At 41.8% G+C, this 20,069-nt stretch overlaps 2 protein-coding genes across 9 annotated transcripts in view; both read left to right on the top strand.

Moving 5' to 3' along the window:
- gstcd (glutathione S-transferase, C-terminal domain containing) overlaps positions 1–6,054 on the top strand; it is a 50,475-nt gene extending 44,421 nt beyond the window's left edge. For 3 of the 4 annotated variants that reach the window (XM_040145904.1, XM_040145903.1, XM_040145901.1), the window contains 2 exons: positions 938–1,007; positions 3,400–6,054. In XM_040145904.1, coding sequence (XP_040001838.1) covers positions 938–1,007; positions 3,400–3,590 — 261 coding nt within the window. In that variant the 3' untranslated portion in view covers positions 3,591–6,054. The remainder of the gene's footprint in view (positions 1–937; positions 1,008–3,399) is intronic. The other variant, XM_040145900.1, reaches the window with a different exon arrangement.
- A 2,025-nt stretch (positions 6,055–8,079) lies between these two features.
- The window catches only part of npnta (nephronectin a), a 50,313-nt gene continuing 38,323 nt past the window's right edge, over positions 8,080–20,069 (top strand). For all 5 annotated transcript variants that reach the window (XM_040145036.1, XM_040145034.1, XM_040145035.1 and 2 more), the window contains exons 1-2: positions 8,080–8,347; positions 15,827–15,927. In XM_040145036.1, the coding sequence (XP_040000970.1) occupies positions 8,277–8,347; positions 15,827–15,927 (172 nt within the window). In that variant the 5' untranslated portion in view covers positions 8,080–8,276. The remainder of the gene's footprint in view (positions 8,348–15,826; positions 15,928–20,069) is intronic.

Here is a 20,069-nt window from a genome sequence, read left to right as displayed (position 1 = left end):
TCTAATTTTAAGCATCTGCTCCGTGGCCTTGCATTCAGCGTCGAACCTGGCGAAATGAAGAGTAGAAGTTGATAAATTAAAGTAGAAGCAGGTTAGAGATGACTAACTGCTCTCCTGAGTCACTTGTTGACTGAACCATAGCGAGGTAACCACAGAACAGAACGACTGAATAGAAATAAATAACCTGGGTTCTTCGGACCTTTCTGGAGGGATGATTTTACGAAAAGAATCTCAGAGTCATATGATTTCGTTGACACAGAACTTACCATGCAAATTGTCTTTCCATGTTTATTTTTTTATGTGTTTAACGTCTTACATCTGGTCAACTATTCTAACATACTGTAAACTGGTCTGCTAATGATCTACACAATCCAGTCGATCAAAACAACACACTGAAACAAGCAGGAGTCTACAGCCATGCTAGTGGCTCTGTGAAGCTGTATGCTAATATCAGCATGCGGTCTTGCTCACAGCGACTATACTAACACACCACTGTTATAGCAAGTAATATTTACCTGGTTCACCTTCTTAGTTTGGCCTGATAGCACGCTAACGTTAGCTAATTTGCTGATTAGAGGAAGACATGAAACCCAGGAATCTTATTCATGTGATCGACTAGCGATCCAATGAATGCCTCTCAGCAAGGGCATGCTGAGATAGGCTCAATCCGTCCACGGCTGTAAGTAGGATAAGATGTAGAGGAAAAAAGATTGATGAATAGATGGAACATATTCACTCAGGCTTGTGTGTTAGTGCATGCAAAATAATGTTTCACTGAATGTCTCAATTTAAAAATCAATCTTCGTGGAATTCTTTAAATCGCTTATAGACTTGATTGATGATTTTGCAGGTATTGCAGTGGCAAGACCAAAAGGTGTTAGCATTAATTTCACCTGTAATAAACTGTTACTGTACTTATTGCCTGTCCTTGTTTCAGGAACACATGATCCTCTGCCGCTTTGCAGACCAAACGGCTGTCCAGCTCCCTCCTGAGAGGCGACTTATAGGTACAGTATTATAATAATAATATTGTTATTGATTGTTCTTGGCTATTGTTACGAAATCCTGGAATTTTTACAGTAAATGTACAATTCTTAAAGTTCACATCATGAAGAAATTTATCAGGCACTTTTTTCCAGAATGACTCCTGAAATTTGTGACCTTGCCAGCTCAAGATCACAACCTCAGTTAGGTTTCTGTTTATCACATAGTCTAGTATGATGGACACCAATATCAAATATTGACATGTGACTTTGTTTTGCTTTTTTTGTCACACCGAAACAGTTGCCTTCGTACATCTTGATGTTTTGTTTTCTGAGATTTTTACTCTTTGACTTAACACCACGTCTCTGCTTTCACAAAGGGTCTGGACTTTTTTTTTCTCACTTCTTGAGAAGTGTGAAAAAATGTTAATGCAGGGATTTCTACAGTGTGACAAAACAGCTGCAGTGAACAGCTGCCGGATCAGTTTTGTCAGATTCAGAGGGAAATGTTTTGTCAGGCTGAAACCTCCAGGCCTGTGCTGAAGCTTCACTGTACAGTGTTTCATTATGTCGAGGACTCTCTTCCCCCTTATAGCACTCCAGCTTATCAAAGCCTCGCTCTGAAGGCTCTGAGGCTCCCCGTTGCCTCGTCACTCTGAAGCCCTTTCATATGTACCTGACATCAACTGTCACAGCGGTTTCTGCTCTATATCTGTTAACAGGGCTCAACCTCTCCCACTAACATTTTCTAACCATGTTTGATCTCATCTCTCTCTAGAGTCTGCCAGTGTGACTGTGACCGTCTAGGCAGCATGGCAGACCAAAGCTCCCATTTAACTGTGTCTGCTACATGCTACCTAACTGCTAAACTGCATAATACATTTGAAGTTTGTGTTTAAAGGAAATCCTAAGGAAAAAGCATGATAATCAGTGTGAAGTTGTTGATGAATTAGTGGTTTCCGTAGGGCACTGATACATTATGAATGCTAGGAACATGCAGGAAGTGGAGAAAATAAGAGGAACACCTTAGAATATGCAAACCGATACACTACCAGTACAGTAAATGCTGCTGAATTAGAGCCCGAATGATACGTTAATCTGCTGATATTGGCTGAGCTTTGTCAACAGAAGCAGCATACACAGATGGGTGAAAAAAATTAAATAAAAATACCGAGCCTGCCAACGCAAGCTGCCAAAACGGCTTCAGTGCTCCTTGGTATACATTCCCAAAATCTCTATAAATCTACTGGAGACAGTCTCCCATAGGTGTTCAGTTGTGTTAAAATCTGATGTGTGTAAAGGTGATGTCATATGATTCAAATCATTTTCAAACTCATCAGCTCATTCGGTGAACCTTCCTGATAGCATTGCTTCATCAAAGGACAAAGTCGCTCAGATCTTTTCCTCTTGTCATTTTGAACCAAACTCGAAGTAAACTGGGTCTGCCCTGCGTTTTTATACATGTCACGGAGCAAGACAGGATGTCCATGTTTAATTGAACCGCACAGTACGCAAGTATGGCAGCATCTGAAAACCTAGCATAAGTTTCACTGGTTTATTCCTCTTTTCCTTTTCATTTGTAACCCATCTGTATCTGGCAGATATGCAAACAGAAATTGCAGTACATTAGGGTTCAATACACTGTGTGTTATGTGTATTTTACAGTTACTTTGTTTGATTTTGGTTGTATATGTCACCGTTAACAAGATTTCAATTTCACCATAGCTCACTGTTCAAAAATTTGAATTAGGTTTACAGTCACTCTCAACTTTGACAATAAAGTTTACTCTTCAAGCGTAAAATAAACTGCCAATAATAACTAAATTTGAGCAACACAAAAATGTTTATGTATATTATTTGAATATGTTGAAAACATATATCTTTACAAAATTTCAAAATTAGATAGAGCAGAAATTATTAGTGAATTGTTGGTTAGTTGATTGACAGAAAGTATATGGCAGCTATTGTAATTATCAATTGCAAGCAATTGTGTTTTCTTATTCTAGCCTCTCCAATATGAGGATTAAATATCTTTGGTTTTTGACAGGATCGTATAAAACAAGACATTTAAAGACGTCACCTTGCAATCTGGAAAGGTTCAATGGGTAGTTTTTGTTATTCTGACATTTTATAGACAAAGCAATTAATCGGTTAATTGAGAAAATTATCGGAAGATTAGTCGATAATAAAAATAATTGTTAGTTGCAGCCCTAAAATTAGTTTTGCTCTACTCATACCTAGTGTTATCGCATTGGCCTAAAACCATCCAGTATCAGTCAAGCTCTAGTTGCTAGTTTAGTTAAGTGTTTCTGTTATTTTGTCTCTACATTTAAGAACAAAAAAGTAAAAACAAGTTCTTTGATAAGTGACAGATCTTTTATTTTTGCATATATTTTTTCTTTTTTGACCACGATAGGTAAAAAGTGTATGGGCCTGGTAGACTTGGACCGGTCGTGGGCGGCAGAGACTCATGGGTACTCGGTGCGGGTGATGACCATGGAGCCTGAAAGCTGTTCACCAAAGAACAACATGCTGGTGGGAAGGCCGCCGCAGAAGAGTGGACTGGAAGTCAGTGCTGGCCAACTGGAAGCACCAGTGTGTAATTAGGACTGCAAGCGCCCGTGTACACCAGAGCAACCTCAGCATGGTCAGGGTTTGTTACAGTACCCAGTTTCTGTGGCTCCTGGCTGTGTCGTGACGGGGCTGAGAATACAACTATTTTATATCCACTCACAACATTTTCTTGTTATTAATTTTTTACAAACACTTTTGTAAGAAATGGCCTTGGAAAATAAAGAGAGATGTTTGCTTATTATTTCTGTATTAGCAAAAATCCTCTTCTAAAATTTCGTTCAGCCTTACGGTGAAAGCAACAGTTTGATGATTTTTGACTTAATAAACACGGGGGAGAATGCTCTCTGAAAACTTCCCACTCTTCTAAATTAAGCGTGCTCAATTATTGGCTACTTAGTTGTAGTAAAAGATAAAAAAGCTCAAGCCTCTCACCAACTGCTACATTATGTGTGTGATTTTGCCTAAACTGTGTGATAAAACTGTCAGCGTAAACAGTAGCAGCAAGGAATTACAGACCCACATTGTGAAATAAGTACACCGTACATCCACATGCTGTTTCTGCAAATAGTCTGTAGACGGCCTTCTGTGATGGAACTCCACTGTCAGCTCCCTTTGTTGCCAGGTATTGATGTAAGAAAGACAAATTTAGTGCTGCAAAACTCATCTACACTTAAAGATGAGATGGGGAATTATAATTATCTACCTTTCCCCTGTGTGTGTTTTGGGGGGGGGGGTACAGAAAGAGAGAAACTGGGTTTAAACTCATATCACATGAGGTAAAATATAGCGTTTGTCAAGGATCTACAGAGAAACTGATTATTCCTCATAAAGAATGGATGTGAATATGGTATGCAAGCCGTAATACGTTCAGCACCGATGAATATTTTATGATGCTGGCGAAAAGGTCAGTGTGCTTGATTAGCTGGCGATGTTCAGAGCCTAGTAGCTAAAAATCACACAATTCGCTCCGTTTTTTTTCCAATCCTGTACACTCACTACAGCCTGTTAAGCTTTCCTTCTCGCAGGTGAAACTGGCCATCTGTCTATCTGAAAAATCCTGTGATGCCATCTTTGACAGTGTTTAGCAGCTGCTTGAGAAATCTGAGGAGGAGAGCCAGTTTTCCTGCTCACGCTGAAGGGTTAGACGAAGGATGTGCAGGCTTTTCCAGCGTCGAGCTCATCTGAATTCAGTCAGCAGAGTCAATCTATCCTGAGGTGAATGGCCACAGCACAGCTCCTTCCAAGAACTGGAATTATTTCAAAAGGAGACATCTGACTCTCCCCATTCAAGCTTGTGGCTCTGCACAAGTGCACATTACAGAAACGCATATGGGCATGAAGGAGGGGAGAGAGAGAGTAGGTGGCACTACTTAAAGCTTGGATGAGAGAGGTGAATATTGAGGTGTCAAGTGAGTCGATTCAAGCCAAACACCCGAGGCTAGAAGGTTGAGAGTGAGTGAGATATCTGAGCTTTTTTCTATGTAAATGCACAGCGTTTCTTAACTATTGATCACCTTTGTGAAGCCATTCTGTGTAATTAACGGATTGGCCTCAAAAGTTAAAAGTTAATAAAGTTAACAATGTGATCTGAACCTGAAACAAATGATTTTTGAACGTTTCTGGAGCAAAAGGAACCTGTGACTGAATAAAAACTAACTACTAACTAGATTTTCTTCTAATCAGTGAGCAGTTTTTATGTAAATGCCTATAATCAGTGTCAAAATAATCGTGGCTTGATACTTTGCTCAAGAATATTTTCTCAGAATTCGCTCAGAATATCTCTTGTCACCATTTCTGGAGGTTTTGAAAAGCAGCTCTGAACTCAACAGTCTGTTGCGGCAGAAAACCTCCACCAGGAAATAACGAATCTTTCATTGTTTCATTAACTTCAGTCATTACTTGTGATTAAAATTCTGCTCGTCTTGGTGTTTTGGCCATCAGTTTTCCATTTCATTACACCGGCAGTGTTTACGACCGTTTGTCTGCAGCAGCTCATTGCTGTATATTTGGGGGTCCCTCCCTGCCGATATGAATTTTCCCTTTTGACAATCAGTGGTCACTCATCATGTGTTCTGGGTCACTAAAACAAGCACCGATGTAACGTACAAGCCGAGATGAAATGGATACAAGGGGGCTCTGTACTGCCCTTTCCATGATCTCAAATATCATACTTGCTCTTTCATAATAATCATTTAACACGCATTATCACCAATAAAAATGCGTTTCATGCGACTTCAATATTTCTTCCAAATAAACAATTTTGAGCATAATTATAGGAGTCCAGAATAACAATAGTTATTATGCACACATTCTCTCTCTGGTTGTTTACGGCAGGTTCCAGCTGCTAGTGTTTTGTGCACCCTAATAATGTTTATCTGTTTACCGATGCTCCTCATCCTACTTATCACATCAGATGTCACCTTTATATATACCCGGTTTAGGATTTCCCTGCTTATGTTCTATTTTATGCGTTTATTTTCTTATTTTTTCTTCTGTAGCACGGTCTGTTTTGTTCAAAATGCAATGACTTGTTTTCCCCAGGGGGATCATTAAAGGGTAAGTTCATCAAAATACACAAAAATACTTTTTTTTCTTCTTTTTTTATTTGCCATTGACACTTAAGGGCATTTTTTGTGGATTATCCAGAGTAAATTTGACATAATATCTGGAAAGACATGTTGACGCTTATTTTTTTTCAATACTTTGAGCACGACAGCCAAAAATTTTGATATATTTTATTGTACAGATCCCTAATTGCTTTATTATTTCCTAGAAGGTTTCCTGGAAAGAACAATGGAATTTGGCACTAATATAGGTAAAATAGTGTAGTTTCAGTTTGCAATCACTACCCTTCCAATTACTTAATTAAAATGACTTTCTAGTGTAACGTAAAGAGTGTCTGCTCAGTACTCAGCAGGTCAACTGACAATGCAAAAATGTCAAATTCAAGTTAACACAGTATAAGAAACTAAAGTGTCCAGCAATAAATGACTAATGAATTCATATTTACCTGGGTTTAAATTGAGCAATTTTTCAAGGAAATCCCTTTAGAAATCAACAATTGCTTATAAATTCAATTAATTTCTAACAACTTCAGCAGGGGGAAAAAAAAACTGAAAGGAGTAAGTTAGGGAGATAATTAGAGTAAGTGAGACTAATGTATTTTTGTCTTTTGGGTGAAACTACCCTTTAAAGGGTTCATCTCATCAGTCTTGGCTTTCAGCAGCATGACCCTCATTTGTAAATGCAATAAATCATCACGGAATCGCATTCTTAAAGTTCAGTCGCGAAAAATAATGTGATTAATAGTGTAATTACACCCAACCGGCATTTTCTGCCTTCGCCTGCTTGCAGAGGCGCCAAGACCCCGGGGCCGCAGCGTCGATTAATCAAACCGGTGACGGGGCCCATCGACACGCCGCGTCCCTCGTGTCGGGAGACGGCGGTGCCTGCGAACAACCAGCAGTAGCCTAATCATGCCAAACCTTCCGTCTCATTCGTCTCCCGCGCCATGTTCGGTTACCCGGCACCCTTGAGTCCTCGCGGGAACGTGTACCTTTCAAGCAGGGGAGCGCCTCGGGTTCCGGAAGCCGAGGGCCCTTGGTGGGTCCCGCCGCCAGAAGAGGAAGCTCAAGTCACCAGACGTCCGACGCGAAGGGGCTGCGTGTTCAGACGGGGAGATAATCGCCCTCTAACGGTCTCAGACAAACCATCACGGCGAGGAGTGCGAACAATACGGAGCAATTTCATACCGGGTGCAACGCGTTTTCAACAAGTGTGTCGTGCGATGTTTGACGGGAAAATTGCATTCAACGGCAGATGAATGCTCCTGGTTTTTGTTTGTTTCTTTCTTTCTTTCTTCCTTTTGTGTTTTAAATAAAAAGGCACCAGACAAAATATCTGACACAAAAGCAGAGACAGAGCGTCTGGTGCTGAAACTGATACGTCAGGAGATATTTCAATCAAAACCCATAGGTTATCACTTGTGTTTTTATTTACAATAATGACACAGCTCTCACGGAAGCCTCTCTGTTTGGCCACACGTGCTCGCCAGACGTTGTCAACCCGCTCATTTTGTTGCTGCGTGATGCTTATCTTTTTGCCCTCCGCAGATTGAGCCCCGGCAATTCCCACCGCGAGCAGCGTCTACCTGGGTGGGCGACGCACCTGCGTGCCTCGGCAGGCCGCGCGGCTTGATTGCGGGCGGCCTCTCCCTCGCCGACGCACAGGTCGCGGCGCGGCCGTTGCACTAAAAGTCCCCCCCCCCGCGAGCGCTGGCGGCCGCCACCGGCGTCCAGTGCGGCCGCCGGAGAAGAAGCGAGATAAGCTCGGACTGCGGCGGGCGCTGCTCGGGTGTGAGAGGCCCCGCTGGCTGGACTTGTGAGGGAGAGGACGGAGAGGGAGGCTGTGCGCCCTCCTCCCGGCAGAGTGCGTCCCGCTCCGCGAGCGCTCCCACACAAACACACACACACACACACACACACACACACACACACATCGGGGACACTCTACTCCCAGGCAGCGGACTGGTCTGTCTCCCGCACGTGAACAGTCCGAGGGACGTCAGCAGACCTTTTCCCACCTGGGCACCTTAAGCGTGCGTGCAAGAAAAGAACTGCTTTTTTTTTTTTTCCAACTGTTTCCTCCGCGGTTCTCCAACCGGTGCCTCTGGATTACGGAGAGAATAGCGAGCGGCGTGGGCGCGTAACTCTCGGAATCATGGAATTATGGATAAAGTTGATGTTGTTGTGCAGCTGCTGCTTTGGAGCAAGTGCGGACTTTGACGGCAGGTAATCGCACATGGTTCGTTGTCCGGGAAAGCGGATGCTTTTGTGAGATAACGCTGATTTCGAGTAAGCGTCGGCTACAGTTTGATGATCGCAGTTCAATCTCCGATGTTATTTCACGATGTTTATGATGGGTGTCTCTGCGAAAACGGCGCCTTTGGTTAAAGGCAACACTTTGCTGGAGCGGTTGGAAACCAAAGCATTATTTTCTAAGATCTCCAAACTGTTCCGCTCAATTTAGGTCCGACTTAAAACGCGTTGCCCCTGTGACATTATGTGCGCTCAAGTGCGCTATGTCCACCGATTCGCGGTCCTGGCACCTCCGCTTTATCCTTTTCAGTGTATTATCCCTAACTTTTATTCCTATGAGGACAGTAATGATCCAAGTGCATTCAAAACATTTGGTTTCTGCGCCTCAGAGCGCACATTAGAGACGGCGTTTAGTTTATAGGTGCAAAGAAAATGACACCGAGCGGCTCTTGTCTTGTGCGAATATCAGACTGACTATAAAGTGGCGTGACAGCACATTGCCCGGCGGTTCATGTTCAAACACGATTTCGATAAAGTATGTGAAGACAGAGGTGTGGAGACGTGCCAGACCCCAAAGAAAGCATGTGACGGAGATTTCGATCTGCCCATAGGTGCATCTGAGTTCAACATGATGACTTTTTTTTTTTGTTTCCCAACGATGCATTAAAAAAAAAACAACCAAGGTGTAATTTAGGTCTAACCCTGGCCCACGTCTGTGAAACAAGTAATTATTCACTGTGATAAATTAATTGTATCTCCCGTGTTCACTGGCAGAGAAAAACTACTTGTTAAGGACTTTTAGAGGTTAGTAAAAATCGAAACTATACTCCATCTCTCACTGAGTGTCATATCGAGACGAATTCCTGGAGCCTCCTCCAAGTCCATCCAAACAGTGAGAGAGGCACACCAGCAGAGTCCTACTGCCAGATTTCCCACATCTGCAACAGAGAATGCAGCCAAGTATTTTACTGTATTTTTCCTCACGTATCTCTGTCAGACAGGCTGAGCTTCATGGCCCAATCCTCTCCCATGTTCAGTGTTCCTCAAATGAATGAAAAACGTTGAAGATTATAAAGGTAATTGTTATTGAAATAGTGCGCATGCATTTCAAAAAAGCCCCTTTCAGACAGACTGCCATTCCACCTGCTTGTTGATAGATTTTACATCTGGAGGTATATAGCCTTTTTTTTTTTTTCCCCTCTCCGCAGCTCTTTCAATTCAGTTTTAAGCTGTGTTGAAAACTGTTTTAAAAGAAGCAATTTGTATATCAAAGGTTCCAGCAAGGAGCAAAAGTGTGTCTTTGTGAGAGCAAAAGTGAAGGAGAAGGTAGAGAATAACACAGAGAATTAGAGTTTAGCAGTAGAGCACGTATGTTATTGTTATTTAGGACATTTTTCACCATGGCTAATGTCTGTGAAACAGGCCGTGGTCTGATGAGATGCGTAGGGCTTTAACTTTTATTTCACGCATTGCCTTTGTGTAATGATCATTTACTTTAACGTAGCAGCAGCATATTGTACATTATTAACATTCCTGCTGATGGAGTGGCTTGTCACCACGGCCATAATTTGCCAATTTTTATGGGTATAAACGTGCCCAGGCCTGAGCCTCCGCTTCAGTATTAATTCATTGAGAGAATATCCCCTGAGACCAAGCACAAGCAAAAAGAGCCATTTATTACCTAGTCTCCCTTACTTATTGCCTTTTAGAAAGCGTTCCTAACAGGCTTATCCATCTAGCCCTGAAGGGTCCTTCACGGGCAGTACTGGCAAGATCATTTTGTTCTCCCATAGCTTTGTATAATATGCCTACCTGCAAATCTGTGGTTTAAAAGCATTACCACTTCTTTTATTCCCGCCAAGGACTCAACGACAGCCCATTTCTTGTCATGTAGCAAACTTCGTCGAAACGAAAGGCAAAGCACGTACACTACAGGATATGCTTCTCCAGTGATGTCACTAAATCCTTAAGTCCACCACAGCCAAGCAGCACATACCAGACCTCCTCAGTAATAATCCAAAGTCGTGGACGGGTGCCAGGTTATGTTGGCATTGAAATGTCAGACCCACATTTGGGCCTTTAAGGTTGGAGAAACACTGTTGAAGTCAAGTCTTATGGGTAACAGGAAGTATGAATTAAAAAATAATACACTTATATTTTTGTCAGTGTTCAGTGCCTGGCATACTGCATGTCAATGTAGTAATGAAGATTGTATCAACATCTTTATGACAAGGCATAGAGAAGATTTAAAGTGTAACCCTGACAAACCTTTTTGTGCGAGCGGACAATAAGTAAAGAAAGTTCGGTGTTGTCTTGCCTATTGAGAAACATGCCTTCACTTAGCAGTGCACCTCCCTCAACAAGTCACATCAGTTTTAATAAACTGACGAGTTCCATCGGAAAATGCAGCATGTAGCATTTCAGTTTGTTTGATTGTACAGGCGCAGACATTGACTGGTCCCATTGTTGCCGGTTGGCAGAGACTGCTGCACAATACACTGTGTGACCACCTGTAGGCTGCAGTGCCATTCAACGGTTCTGTAATACTTTCTAATCAATCCCATATTAATTGTTGCTCATGCTGTGGCACAGTTAATTCCGTGGTAGTTTGTAAGGCAGGGCAGCAGAGTCACTGCCTATTTTCCGCCGTGAAAAACTGCACCCGGACACGCCGTGCTAGTCTATTGTCACTACTGATTATCTGGCAGTTATTTTCCCAATTACGGTATTGTCGATAAAATGTTGAAAAATACTGAAAAGTGCCATTTACACGTTCACATTAATGTTCTTGAATTTTCTTGTGTTGTCCAACCAACAGTCCAATTTAGTGTCATATATGACAGAGAAGCAGCAAATCCTCACATCTGAGAAGCTGGAAAACAGCATTTTTCTTTGGCACTCTTGCATGAAAATGATTAAAATGATGAAACTATCAAAATAGTTGTAATTCAACTAATTGATTAATCGACTAATCGTTACAGCTCTAATGCAAGTACTTACAAATGTTTCGTTTCTTTTTAAAAAATAGTGTAATGTAAGACATGTAATATATTGCAGTGCATTATACTGTAAGGTATTTCTAAGATTTTGCTCCACCATTTTTGTGAATGAGGTGGACATGTTTCAGTATGATGCACTCCAACGCGGCATCATTTCAATGTACAGTCTGAGTGGCACAGAATTCAATCACATCAATTCCTACATTGGGAACATTTTAGTTGTGTTTATTGTAGGGCTACTGTCTTGCATTGCACCACATCGTACAGGCTTTTTAGTGTTCTGGCCACTCACTGAACACCTTCCACTATGTCTTGTTTCTATAAAAAAAAAAAAAAATCGTTTATATTTAACAGGCCAGCTGATTTCTCACTTTAAATCTTTGCCCCAGATATTTGCCAATATCCCGCATGGTGCTGTGTGTTAACGTATGCAGCCCTAGAAGCCTGCATGCAGGCCTGGCAGTTTGTGCAGCCACGGTGGTTCATTTAGACACCTCATGACTCCACAAGCTCAAGCTTTCAGCTGAGCTCTGCAGGTCTGAGCAAGTCTCTCACCCGAGATGCTACAAACGCAGCAGCCAAAATCCATGGGTGTTTGTGAGAAAACTCCATTGAGCCGTCACGCTTTGCATGCGTCAGTGTGGGCCGGTGGATGGAAGGCAGATTAATAGATTAAACTATTGTCCCTCTGAATGACGACCATGCCTTCATGGTTCCGATTATCAGACCAGAACCCTGCACTGCTCCCGCGTGAGCGATGGTCTGACTTCTCCTCGCTGTCAGGCAGGGAAGATGTGCCAACTCCATGTCCATGGTAAAACAATGGAATTAGGATGGTGTCACCCATTGCATCAACCTCTCCGATTCTGCTGGAGGAACCTTGACTGTGCTCGTGGAGAGTTGTCATGCGTGAAGGGTGATAATTATCAGCTTGAGTTCCATCAAGGGTTTGTGCAATTTAGGATCATTATTCAGAGACTCAGGGTAATAAATACACATTTTATACTAATGTCCATCTGATATATCAGCTTTCCATTTAGTAGAATATTACTGGGGATACATCTGAAAAAAAGCTCCTCTTCCTTGTGCAGCGTGACCATAACTTCCATTGTTGATCGAGATTAGTCATCATTTTCAGGCCCCAAATGTTCTAAGAATTGAAAAATACAGTATGCATGTGACAGTGCTGCAGTTCTGATGCGACGAAACAGTGATCTGATGAATTGAATGCATTAAATCCTAGGTTCCATGCTCAGATCATGTTGTGGTGCACAACTGCCGCAGGCTAAATTCAGCAAGAAAAGGACTGAGAGAAGCACTGAGAACATGAAACTGTATGTTGGCGCCTCTATATATGAATGTGTAGGAGAAAGCATTACAGGAAAATATTTGATTCAATTGACGTGTTGTTCTACAGTCCAAAAACCAAAGATGATCAATTCACTATCTTAGAGGACCAAGAAAAACGGTAAATGATCAAGTCTGAACCATAGGGACCAGTTTAATTAATTAACCAATTAATTAATTTTCTGTCAATCACCTTTTTGATTAATCAACAAAATGAAGGACCAAATAATGGGAACAAAAATTAGGACATTTTCATCACATAACTTTCAAGTACCCGATTCAAGCAAGATGACTGCTTTGGCAAGTGATATAAGTTGAAGCTAATTAGCTGCACACACTGTGTGTCTAAACAACATCTTGCTATCAACACTGTCAGATGTGATTTACAAAGAAACTTGTGGCATCTGGAAGACTTCAAGGGGCTGAAAAAGAAGAGGTGGTAGAACAACAAGAGTGTTAGTCACACAATTTGCTATTTAAAAAAAAAAAAGTTGCACAAAGAAGACTTTTCTGGATGAGGAGATCACGGTCTGGTCTTAGAAATTACTTCAAAAGTGGGTTTATACATCTGTTACAGAGTTTCTGGTATTAAGGACTGGGCTGTCATTTGAAAAGAGCTTTTATTCAAGGCCATTACACTGAGCATGTAAAGAAGACAAAAATTGGACTTGTGACTTAGATGGAGCTCTGGCAGAAATTCAAATATATATTTAATCCTCTTTTGAAAACTGTTAAATGTGATGGTGTGTTCTACTTGGAGTCTGGTGACAATTTTGTAATGTCATATATCGGCAAAGAAATATGAGGCCATTAGGTTGGACCGGAGCAGGTGCACCGCCAGCAGCATAAACTCGTCCCACATGTCGTCTCCGTATTCTGAGATGACAATTACCTTACGCACACTGGCGAATAAATTCAGGAGTGTGAGCATCAGGATGAAATCAGCTTCTAGTCACCAGATTTAAATGTCACTAAAATGTCACAGGAGGTTGTCACCATCCCACAGTAGGGAGGGACGGCAGGTTACCATATGCGTGCTTGTGTGTGTTTGGGCGCATTCCACTTGCAGAGATAGTAGCCTCTAAACCTGGCTGTTGTCCAGACCTCTCCTTTTCCTTCTTCCTTTTCTCTTTTCCTTTTCCTCTTTGCTTTTTCCTTTCCGTTCCTCTCCTCTCCTCTCCTCTAATACCGTGTGCTTGGAGTTTCTCCCTGCCTGACTGCCTTCCTGCTTGCCAGACAGCAGACAAACATTTTCCCTGGATCTGCCACTCTCACTTAGCATCCATCTGGTTTTTTTCCAATGAGGTGATTGGCAGCGGGGGCAAGCATTAGCATTTCCACATCTTGGCATAGAGACACTAACTAGGCAGGGATAACAGCAGAGCGTGTGCCTTGAATACTGAGCAACAACCTCACCCTCTCATTGAGACACAAAAGAAGGCATCTTTTGTGTAAAGGAAGTATGTCAAGAGAACTTCTCCTTTGTTTTCTAACTGGATTACAGTGTTTCCAGCACCTCCGTGCAGCTCCAAACCCGAATAGTCAGTTCACGTCAATCAGTTATCATATACTGGATTTATCCAATGATCTTTGCAAAACCGTGATGTGCTCCAGACCTCTTATAATGATAATGAAATAGTAGTCTCAGCGCTTAAGGAGACAGATAGTTTTCTTTATTCTACTGTAGGACAGCTCACCCCGTTTGGTCTTTCCTTGCTTCAGATCCATTTATTATTTGCTTGATTTTAGGTAACATCTCAGAGCCAGGCTCTCAAAGTATGCGGCTTGGATTTTCATCAGTATCCTTAAATGGACTCATTCCTTCACCCTATTCTCTCCATAAATATGTGGTGAGCTTTGGTACAGATAAAAAGGTAATCCACACTCACTGTCTGCCAAGAAGCTATTTCTTGCTCGGAGCAGAATAGAACATGGTGTAACAAAAAAAAATGCAGCTGTAATTTCTCTAAGAGGAACCGCAGTTACTGGTTTTAATGTTGTGGCTGATGAAATTGAAATTTTGAGACTGTCTGATAGGTTCTTCAAACATATGATACAGCAGCAGTTAGTGTGACATGTGTCAATGTAATAAATGGAGACAGAAAACATACTGTACTTTCAAGGGCACCGGGCCGTGCGTGGCTTCTAATCTGTTTCACGAGCCTCAGAACGAACACTACAGAAAGCGTAGTCTTCTCCGATTTGAGTGTCGGGGTTGCACTGATGCACACTGAAGGCTAAATTCATAACCGGTCTGGCAGGCTTTCAGCACAGATCTACCGTTTGACATCACACGAACCAACACAATCTGATGCGCTATCACGTTTATTTCTGTAATACAAAGATAACCTTCTATAGTGAAGCAATGAAACGTCAGCCTTCAACACCCTTAGACAACGTAGTGTGAGTTTTATTTTTTATACTACTTGTTTTTATTTTTATATAGAGTTAAAACAATTAGTTGATTAATTGATTGGTTGATTGACAGATTTGCATTTGCATTTTGGGCTGTTAGTCAAAAAAAAACATAGGATTGAGAGATGCCACCTTGGGATCTGGGAAAATGAGATTTAATAGAGAAATATCACTGTAGTATCCCTGATGTACCTCTGCGGTATCGCTGCCCTCCCCAGAAAGGTGCAAGTCTAGTATTTTTTCCTTGCATATTCAAGCACAGTACATGTTAAATAATTTGGGCCCCTCAGTGCTATTTGAAAGCTATAATATACTTAAAAACATCGACACAGATTAGTCACGTCGGGTCACTTTTATTTATATATAGCTCAAAATAGCAAATTTACTTGAACGGTCTTTACAGTCTGTACAACATACGACAGCCTCTATCCATAGACTCTTAATTAAGACAATGATAAAACTACTCCCTAAAAACCCTTTAACAGTTTAAAAAGAAAAGGAATTTTTTTTCATTCATAAAAAAGAAAACTTTCCCTGTTTCCACCTTATACCAGTCTTTTCTCTCCACAGCAGCAGAATGAAAGGAATCGTGAAAACTCTGAAGCCTTTCTCCAAACAACATTGAAAAGACCCCTGCTTTCCATTAAAACATTTTAATTGGCTGTGAACTAATTATGTCATCCCCTCGCAGGTGGCCACGGCAGATGGCCTCATCCAATGGCCTGTGTCGATACGGGGCCAGGGTGGACTGCTGCTGGGGATGGACGCGCCGCTCCTGGGGTCACTGCCAGCGTGAGTGCCACTATGCCTGCTGCTGCTGCTGGGGGCAAACAGGGCTAACAAGGTTGCAGGGTTTCAAGCTGGGGTCAGAGATGCTATTAGACAGATGAGACAGTGTAACAGCAAAGATTCTGGGAAACACACACACACACACACTCACGTACAGCACATGCACGTTGTCACAACAGAAACACGTACAACTAATGGAGCATCACACCTGGGACAATCTTTGAGTAAAGATTGATGGTAATGGCTGCTTGAATGGAGGACCGGCTGACATTTATATTCACACTGCGGGTGGCCATATTGAGGGAGAGACTGTAGGTGCAGGTGGACACATTCAAGGGTAGACATGAGATTGATTATTGATTTACTATTGTGCAAAAACAAGCTAGACACCACTGTCAGAAGAAGGAAAACAGGAACAGTGGTGTGCACACAATTCATGTTGTTGTCAGGTGTACATACCTCGACTCGTGTATTCAGCAATGCCACTTGGAGGATTCAGTGGATGTGTCCTGTCGTTACCTTTTTATAGTATCAGAAGCACCGCACGCCTGTGTCAGATGAACTGCATGAAATATTAACACATCACATTTTCGACATATTTACATTGTGTAAAGAGATCCTCTGCTCCCCTGTAATTCTACCCGGGGAGGTGTGAATATACTAACATGGGCTTCAAATCTGGCCAGTTGCCTCACAGATGCTACGTCCCCTGCATGGCTTGGTAGCTGCTGCTTTGCTGTGGACGTTTATCAAGAAGAGGGGTAATGCACAAATAGGCTTTTTCCACTGAAGGAGCTGAGCAACCTGCAACTTGAAGGAATAGTTGGACATTATGGGAAATATTATTCGTGTCCATGCCAAGAGTTGGATTAGAAAATCAATACCACTTTCATATCTGTTTGTTAAATATTAAGCCACAGCCAGCAGCCAAATAGCTTAGTATAAACACTGGAAACAGTTAGCCTGGCTCTGTCCAAAGGTAAAAATTTCAAGCTCACGCTATGTTACAAATTAAACAAAGATCTTAGTGAGCTTTAGAGATGCTGGTAGGCAAATGCTTTTTACCTCTGGACAGAGCCAGACTAGCTGTATGTGACTGGCATCAATCTTTTCACCTAAGCGAATAATCGCGTTTTAAAAAACATCAAACTACCAGTTGTGCTCTTGTTTCCACCGTTCTCTGAGACTAAACTTTAGAGCTGATCAGGAGGTGTTGATCACGATGGGTCGAGCTGATCCTCACATCACAACAAAGGATGACCACAAAAAAAAAAAGCCAGGGACATAGGGATAACCATCTGCATCAGTCTGGGGAACCAACATTTTTCAAACTGATTTTTAAAACAATGGAGAGTGCTTGTTTGACCAACAAGGTAAAGGTTTTACTGTTTGTCATTCTTACATTTTTTCAGCAGTGTTGAATATGCTTGTTTTAGTTCCTCAGACCTGTAGCTTTCACAATTTGATCTATCCGTCTAGCTTCTCCTATCTCCGGTTTTCCACTCTCCTTTGGAATTCTTTCCATCTTTGCTGATGTATTCATGAAAAGGGAAAGAAAAATCAGCACCAGGATTAGCATCTTTTCCTACATTTTTTTCTGTCGTACAACTGCACTCACCTACCAAACAGTGCATAGAAAAGGACGTCTGTGCCCTTTTTAAGGGCATATAGCGATTCAAAGAGGTGTCTCCTTTTCAATGACGTTTATCCAGAATATCCCACCGTGGAAACAAAAGGCAGAACCTAGCACCAAACCCTTACAAGTTCTTAAAAGTTCAGGTTATTGGAAGCTCCAGTTTATGGGTTGTAAGGTCCTGTAGTGGAAAAGGCCTAAAAAGGTTCATAAAACTCTGCATGTTGGTTCCGGCCACATATTATAGCTTGTTACCAGCTGCCACAGCGTGGCTGGTATTGTCTTTATCTTGTGAATTTGTGTGTGTGTGTGTGTGTGTGTGTGTGTGTGTGTGTGTGTGTGTGTGTGTGTGTGTGTGTGTGTGTGTGTGTGTGTGTGTGTGTGTGTGTGTTTCATCATGGCAAAATGTGGTTCTGGAGACACCTACTGAAGTGGTTTTGAGTACCTTGCCAGCTGTTTATCTGTCTACCTGTTTGTCTGTTTGTGGACAGATTTTGCCACCACCTGTGCAACACACACTCAAGAAACTTTACCGGAGTGTAGTTGAGATCAAACTGAGGGCCGAGTACAAAGATGGATGTGGTCCGACCCATGGGTACTGAGTACCCATGTAGTAATGTATTAATGAGTACTGAGTACCCATGGGTCAGACATGGTCTCTGTTAAAAATAATGTTTATTAATCCAATCATTTTGTGTTTTTCATCATTGAAATGGCCACTTTTTCATAAATGTTTTTATGTGTTGAAGCTCATCCTGCCATGCTATAACTGACCTTCTGTTTAACTTACTGTGTTTCATACATTTTTTGTGCAAAAACATGTCACACACTGCTTGTTGGGTCCAAAGGTCTGTGCCATTGTATCGGAAAGGTTGCTGAATTTGCTGGGTTTAGCAGCTATTCTTCACTCCGGCTTCGTGTTAAAGTGGCAGAATGCCACCTTTTCACTTGATGTTAAAGTGTACTGCACAATTTCTTATTGTGTTCTGGAGAATATAAACGGTGTTATTTGAGTTCATGGTTGCAGTGTTTTGTTTTGTTTTTTTGTTTTTTTTAGCTCAGCCAGATTAACCTAAGGTCTGGGCAAAGAAAATCTGCTTTTTATCCTCCTCTTGCCTCATATCTGTTAGAAATGATATATGATCATTCTATCTTAAATAAGCACTTGGAGTCAGAAAAACAAGTTATACTAATGGTTTATGAGACAGACCTAGCCTTGTAGCTTTAGGGCAGTTAATTTCATGGTTCGAAATTAGAGGGGTTTTTTTTTTTTTTTTGCAAGAGTTGGCTTTGTTTGAAAAGCTCCTCCCTGACACTTGAACTACACAATGTGAGCTGGAATGAATTAAGCGAAAGCATCACTGTTTTACACAGACAGCTCAATTGTATCATTTGATACTGTTTGTTTGAACACGGGGCCAGACTCAGCACTAATCCTGGCAGGAGTCAGCCATCTCACTGCCCAATACCTCCCAGTGCGTCTGTACTGGGCTGTCTGCCTTGACAGCTTCCCATGTTCAGAAAATTCACAGTGGAATAGATGTAGGCTTTGGACAAGGATGAAATAGATGAAGATGACTTGATTGCCACAGACGCTTAGATTACGGGGCAAGATATGATTCATGTGCTCATATTTCGCCCACATAAAATCCAAACATCAGTGAAAATTGCCACAGCACGTGCTGTAGCGTAATTACAATTGCACAAGACATAGCAATCATTGTTTTGCTATTAGAAATCAAGAGTGATAACACATCGTAATTGGAGTTCATTTAATAATAAATTAAGCACTCTCACATTACAAAAAACAATGTTTGCATCAGTTACTCAACCACCCAAAAAGCAGTGTGGGAACATGTTTTCTTTGTCGTTCTGGAGTCCCACATGTTCCATGCTGAACCAAAACATCAGCTAAAATTTCGATCCTAACCACCATATCAAGCTGCTACTCTTTTATTCTTTTTTTTTTCACCAAAACTGTATCTGCTCTGTGTGTTAAATCACTCACTGTGTGCTTGCCTTAATGCTTCCAAATGCTCCTGACTGGTTGCGCAGCTCAAATCCCTTCACTTGAGACTGCAATCAGTATTCCATCAAGTCGGTAAGGTGCTGATTTAAACCTTGGAGGAGGGAGGTGGACGGTTTAGGGAAGAAAGGGAGTGTAATCATCGCTTTGTGTGTGTGTGTGTGTACTTGTACTTGTATCTTTGTGAGGACCAGTTTGACTTATAGACCTAACGGAGTGACGACATTTTGGCCGGGTCCTCACTCTCTGACACACCCTGAAAGGGCTGTTTCGGGGTTAAGACTTGGTTTTAAGGGTTCAGGCTAGAATTAGGTTTAGGTTATGGTTATGGTAAGGATTGGGTTTAGACATTTAGTTGGGAATGCATTATGTCAATGAGTGTCCCCAGAAAGATAGAAGTACATACGTGCGTGCGCCTGCGTGCGTTTGTTTGTGTGGGCGGGAACCTTTGTGTGCGTGCGTGTGATAGGATGCATCGCAGATTTC

Source organism: Xiphias gladius, chromosome 15 (genome assembly GCF_016859285.1).
Source record: "Xiphias gladius isolate SHS-SW01 ecotype Sanya breed wild chromosome 15, ASM1685928v1, whole genome shotgun sequence".
NCBI lineage: Eukaryota > Metazoa > Chordata > Actinopteri > Istiophoriformes > Xiphiidae > Xiphias > Xiphias gladius.
The sequence above is the reverse complement of the archived record's forward strand: the minus strand, read 5'-3'. Positions and strand labels throughout refer to the sequence as shown.